General features: G+C 45.6%; 1 protein-coding gene across 1 annotated transcript in view; it reads left to right on the forward strand.

The window, feature by feature from the left end:
- Nucleotides 1-6,542, forward strand: part of LOC112214280 (potassium voltage-gated channel subfamily D member 2-like) — a 9,148-nt gene extending 2,606 nt beyond the window's left edge. The window contains exons 2-4 of the mRNA XM_024372925.2: nt 3,038-3,133; nt 3,466-3,707; nt 4,580-6,542. Of these exons, the coding sequence (XP_024228693.1) occupies nt 3,038-3,133; nt 3,466-3,707; nt 4,580-4,757 (516 nt within the window). The 3' untranslated portion in view covers nt 4,758-6,542. The remainder of the gene's footprint in view (nt 1-3,037; nt 3,134-3,465; nt 3,708-4,579) is intronic.
- Nucleotides 6,543-6,757: the final 215 nt, after the last annotated feature.

Here is a 6,757-nt window from a genome sequence, read left to right on the forward strand (position 1 = left end):
GTAAATCAGGTGTTAAATGACTTGAAAAGTAGACTGGAGTAGACATCAAGACAGACAGACAGACAGACAGACAGACAGACAGACAGACAGACAGACAGACAGACAGACAGACAGACAGACAGACAGACAGACAGACAGACAGACAGACAGACAGACAGACAGACAGACAGACAGACAGACAGACAGACAGACAGACAGACAGAAACGAGGAAAGGGGGAAAGATCGGGAGCGAGAGAGAGAGAATGGTGGGAGAGAGGGAATGGTGGAAGAGAGGGAAGGAGAGAATGAGAGAGAGGGGGAGACAGGGAAGGAGAGAATGAGAGGGGGGGAGAGGGAGAGAAGGAGAGAATGAGAGGGGGGAGAGGGAGAAAAGGAGAGAATGAGAGGGGGGAGAGAAGGAAGATAACTCTTGCCCCTGTTGAGCATCCAGTTAGTAGCTCCCTCCCAAGAACAACAATCTGTTTTTCCATTTCGGAGGGATGATGACTGAGCTCTGGGGTTTGACTGGAAACATGGATGTTAGACAGAGATACAGGGATTGCTTGTGTGTGTGTGTGTGTGCTACTGAACCTCGCTCTGTATTCCTCTATTTTATTATATTTAACCTTTATTTAACTAGGCAAGTCAGATAAAAACACATTCTTATTTACAATGACTGCCTACCAAAAGACAAAAGGCCTCCTTCAGGGACGGAGGCTGGGATAAAAAAATGTTTTTTAAATGTTTTAAATGAAATTAAAATATAGGACAAAATACACATCACAACGAGACAACACAACACTACATAAAGAGAGACCTAAGACAACAACACAGCATGGCAGCAACACATGACAACAACATGGTAGCAGCACAACATGGCAGCAGCACAACATGGTAGCAGCACAAAACATGGTACAAACACTATTGGGCACAGACAACAGCACAAAGGGCAAGAGGGTAGATACAACAATATATCACACAAAGCAGCCACAACTCTCAGGAAGAGTGTCCATGATTGAGTCTTTGAATGAAGAGATTGCGATAAAACTGTCCAGTTTGAGTGTGTGTCGCAGCTCGTTCCAGTCGCTAGCTGCAGCGAAATGAAAAGAGGAGCGACCCAGGGATGTGTGTGCTCTGGGGACCTTTAACAGAATGTGACTGGCAGAACGGGTGTCGTATGTGGAGGATGAGGGCTGCAGTAAATATCTCAGATAAGGGGGCAATGCTGGTGCATGCATGTGCCTGTCTGTGCATAGTGGATACCAAGTTATTTTATTCACCAACATTCACCATAAAAGAGAGTGGCCTTGGATGAATACAGCTGCAATACAAGGTTTTCATCTAGCCACTGTCAGATAGTGGGATTTACAGGCTTGGAATTGACATGTATTACTGGAGAACATATTTATAGTCTTTCAAGAGCAATGGGTCTCTCTGCTGTTTCTAGAGGCGTTCAGAAGTGGTATGGCTTTCTGTTTTTTATGCTCACACACTCACTCACTCACTCACTCACTCACTCACTCACTCACACTCATTCACACACACACACACACATATACACGCACACTCACTCACTCACACTCTCACACTCACACTCACTCACGCACACATTCAGTGGCAGGCTAAATGCACGTGTGGTTTTGTTCACAAACAGAAAACCAAGCTTGGTAGAATTGCCGCGAGGAAGAGTGGAGGGACTAGCGCTTATTTGCAGTATAAAAGCAACGGGCTGCTGAGTGACCTCATCGACGAGGTAACCGTGGATCCGAGTGGTGTTCTTTTGATTTAATCTTTTTTTATATATTTTTTTTTGGGGGGGGGGTTCCATGAGATGCCGGTTAGTGCATGCCGAAACCCCGATTTGGGGATGGGGACAAGGGGACGTCCCCTTCCCCTCTCTCTCATTCAGAGCTGTTACGTCTTCCATGGTGACCCACCTCTCTAACGTCACTATTCACCCTCGACCACCACCACTCTCTCTCTCTCTCTCTCTCTCTCTCTCTCTCTCTCTCTCATTCTCTCTCTCACCCCCACCAAGACTGCACTGGGGCTCTGGTGCCAACTAATGGAACTGGGGGTGAATGGCTCATACTAGCGCTCTTCACCGGTGTCAGTGCATCCAATCCATGAGGCTTGGCCACAAGGTGGGGGTGGGGGGAGAACTGCCTCTCCTCACCTTCGAATGGTGAAATGGGTCCCTCTGCAACCACCCTCATCCCTACTTCTCTGCTCTTGTTCTTCTTCTTCTTCTCCTTTATCTGCTATTTCATTTCCATGTGTGTATTTTTTTTCTCACGTGCATTTTGGATTGCCCACGTTTTAGCAAGGGCTATGGGTATGACATCATCAGAACGCGTCATGGATCGCCATCACATGGAGGAATGAGATGCATGACATCAGCCAGCGACCGACGCCACATGCGGGGACGGAGTCAAAGTGACGCAGTGAAGCTTATTGGAGGACGGTGCCCCACACATAAGTTCCAAGTTCTGAGTTCCAAATTCCACATGTCCGAAGAACAGGATTTTATAGACATTCCCCTTGGTTCATTCCTCTGCGTCTCATTGAATCCGGCCCAGTATGGAAAGGCTACGGTGGCTCTCGTGGGTCAAATGAGGCTTGAGTCAACACTGACCAACAGAAAAACAGAAAGACAGACACCAACAGGGCAAATAGGCCTACCAGTATTCACAGAAAGACAGTCACAAACATCAGGACAAATAGGCCTCTACCAGTATTCACATCGACAACAGATGTCTTGAAATGTTTTTGTTGTTGTTGAAAGGCTGAGTTTGAACCATTGAGTGATTGATCAAACACCATGGGAGGACATTGAGCTTGGAGGGGGGAGATCAATGGAGATGGACAGACCCTAATGTTCTCATAATGTTCCTGTGCCACAGCAGGAGGTTGCAGTGACGTTGTGAGAGCATTATCCCCGTCCCTCTCTGTCTCCTGCTCTGGTTGGTTGGTCCCCTGTCTACCCCGTGGAAGGACATGTTTTGTAGTCTGTTTAAAGTGTTAATATGCTTCCATCTTTGTTTTTGTGCCCAAAAGGCATCAAAGGCAGCAGGCCAGGCGCTGGTGTGCAAGGCCAACCCCATGTTCGATACACACCACAATCACCTATTGCACTGCCTGGAGAAGACCACGGTAAGAACGGTGCTTTACCAATGACTGTGGTGGAGAATAGGAGACATATCCACTGCTGTTATCTGTGTTCATGAAGAAGCAGAAGCCATGAATTAAGAGTACAAGCATTTCGCTACACCCACAATCTACTAACCAAGTGTATGTGACCCATTAAAATGTGATTTGAAGAGTATAGTATGGTATCCCATATCAGGAAATCGTCAGATTTCAGGCAAAACTCCTAATATGGATGCTGTAGTCTGCACTTTTGATTTGTCTCGATACTTGTCCACAAAAGTAACATGTGGTCTCTCTATCTCTCTCTCTCATTCCATTCTCCCCCTCTCTCTTAGAATCATGAGTTTGTGGATGAGCAAACGTTTGAGACCAGCCTACTGGAGGTTTCCATGGTGAAGCACCCGCCTCACTCCCCCTCCCTCTCCTCTGGCTCCTCCTCCCAAGGCCTGTCGTGCTGCTCGCGACGCAACAAGAGGAAGAGCTTCAACGTGCCCAACTCCAACATGACTGGTGGGCATAGGAACAGCATCCAGGAGCTTAGCACCATCCACATCAGAGAGAGACCCATCACTAACAGGTACAGACATACATGCAGTGTACACACACATGAACAGTATCGTCTCTATTTTCACAAATGATTTCCCACTTGTTTCACAAGAAGCTAAAAGTACTATGCAAGCTGATGATTGCACACGCTACACATCAGCACCTACAACGAGTGAGCTCACTGAGACTCTAAGCAGGGCTTTACATTCAGTATCAGAATGGGTAATTAACAATAACTTGGCCTTAAATCCATCTAAAACTCTTGGTTTCATATTATTTATTTTATTTACATATTTATTTATTTGTATTTAATGTTCTTGTCTAGAACTGTTCTGTACTTGGTGATGTATGTGTATGAATGTATGTTTTATGTGGACCCCAGGAAGAGTAGCTGCTACATGTGCAGTATCTAATGAGGATCCTAATAAACTAAACTAAACAGTATACAAACACACACACAGTATACACACACATACACACATTAACGAATAGAATGAAGGACCGATTGACAACAGGTACACACACACACACACACACACACACACACACACACACACACATATACTTAATATATATTCATAGACCACATAATATACACACAAATATGCATTCATAGTGGTTGCTATGGCAGCATCACACACACACACACACACACACACACACACACACAAACACACTGTGCCAGTCTCTTCCCATGGTGAGTCAGTGTGTTGGTATGCTGGCTATGTCCAGCTGTGGTGTGGTGTTGGTGTATGTGTGGTCCCACTGGTCTGGCCTGGGAACCCTGGCCATGGAATGGACAGTTGTCTTATCTCTCTGTGTTACTAAACACTGGACCACTTTCTCTCTGGCTGGCCATCCTCTGTCTATTTCACCTTTCTCCCCACCCCCCCCCATCTCCAGCCGCTCCAGTCTGAACGCTAAGTTCGAGGAGACGGTGCCTCTGAACTGCAAGCAGCCCTACATCACGGCAGCCGTCATCACGCTGCCCACGCCGCCCGTCACCACGCCCGAGGACGACGGCTCCGCCTCCTCCCCCGACTACTCACAGGCCAACATCGTCAGAGTGTCCGCCCTCTAGGGCCCTCGCCTCCCCACCCCACCACCACCATCACCATGGCAACCCTAACACGGAGAGAGAGATAGAGAGAGCTAAAGAAGAGAGACCCTTCCCTGCTCCAATCAGAGAACGGTGTTTGCAGGGGGGAAGGGGTAAGGGGAGCTGTGGTGTGGTGGTTAGGGGGGACAGTTTAGGCTGCAGGACCCTTTTTGTTTTCCTACACGTAGCTACTACACGTCTGCTCTTGTGGTGAAATAAAGTTGCAGTGTGAAGCTGCAGCACAAAGCTCCGCCTTGGATTTTTTTGGTGGGGAGAGACTGCGTTGCCGTGGCGACTGAGATTAGCGCCTTACAAAGGACACACAAATGGAGAGCATTTAGCCACCTTGTCTAACTGCAGCTACTCCCTAGCCACCTTGTCTAACTGCAGCTACTCCCTAGCCACCTTGTCTAACTGCAGCTACTCCCTAGCCACCTTGTCTAACTGCAGCTACTCCCTAGCCACCTTGTCTAACTGCAGCTACTCCCTAGCCACCTTGTCTAACTGCAGCTACTACCTAGCCACCTTGTCTAACTGCAGCTACTCCCTAGCCACCTTGTCTAACTGCAGCTACTCCCTAGCCACCTTGTCTAACTGCAGCTACTCCCTCCAAACACTCTCCAAGGGAAAACTTACCATTACTATTTTTTTCTATATTGTGTGTCTTTAAATGTGATGTCTTAAAACCGAAATGGGGGAGGTGGAATTTGTATTGGTTTTTATTGTTTGTTAAGGCCTTGAGTTTGACTAGAGCAGATGTATATTTGCCATGTTCTGAAATGTGTGGAGTAGGAGAGAAAAGAAAAAGTCATTTAAAACATTTGGACAAAAACGAGAGCAAGGGGGTGTATGCACTGCGTGTACATATTTTCCTACCTTATCAGGACCAGAATGTCCGGACAAGTCACCAAAATGTCCTGACAAGGTAACAAAACAAGAACATGTTTGAAAAGTCAGGACTGAATTTGTTAAAATTCAATTTTAGGCTTAAGGGTTAGTTTTATGGTTTGGGGTTAAGGTTAGGGTTACGTTTAAGGTTAGGTTTAGGTTTAGGGTTAAAGATTTGTGGTTAAGGTTAGGGTTAAGGTTAGGTTAAGGGCAGAGTATGCGAGTGAAGTGGAACGGAGCTGGAGCGTAGCGAGGAGCGGAGCGTGCTCAATTTGACTGTTGCGCAGAGCGCGATTCTCAAAGGCTGGAGCGTCATCCTTCTTGCCCGCTCCAATTTTGTAGCGCTCATTCTCCAGTAGCGCTCATTCTCCAGTAGCGCTCATTTCACTAGCCCAGGGCATGCCCGAGTAAGCATGCATGTTTAGTCTACTTGTGTGCTGCTATAACCCCTTTCTTTAGCTACTGACAGCTGCAAAATCAAGGTGACTTACAAAGATGACGGCCTAGAGCAAGAGAGGGAGTGCAGTGATGTAGTGTGCAGTGATGTGTCCACAACTAAAGAATCATTGTGGAATCTGAAAAGACACATATCCCGAAACTATGATGGTGTACTTATGACGTGCACATGCTAAAAGAAAGGAAAGAGTGGGTAGCTCATTAAGTGTGTCATTGTAGCAAGGTATTTATAAGCTAGAAATCAGATCTCTTAAAAGTTTCCTTCATTTTTGCTTTATTCATACAATAGTCCCTACTTGATTTTGTCCCAAAAGGCCTGGCATATTCCAACTGTCAAGGAGCATTTCGTTTTGGTTGGGTTATTTTGCCTAAAAAACTTTAGGCAGTGGTGGAAAAGTACCATATTGTCATACTTGAGTAAAAGTAAAGATACCTTAATAGAAAATGACTAAAGTAAAAGTGAAGTCACCCAGTAAAATAGTACTTGAGTAAACGTTTTTTTTAAAGTATTTGGTTTTTAAAATACTTAAGTATCAAAAGTAAAAGTATAAATAATTTCAAATTGATTCTATTATTATATGATTATGATTATATTATGATTATTTTTTAATTTACAGATAGCCAGGGGCTATCCTCAA

The sequence above is a fragment of the Oncorhynchus tshawytscha genome, linkage group LG15 (genome assembly GCF_018296145.1).
Source record: "Oncorhynchus tshawytscha isolate Ot180627B linkage group LG15, Otsh_v2.0, whole genome shotgun sequence".
Taxonomy (NCBI): Eukaryota; Metazoa; Chordata; class Actinopteri; order Salmoniformes; family Salmonidae; genus Oncorhynchus; species Oncorhynchus tshawytscha.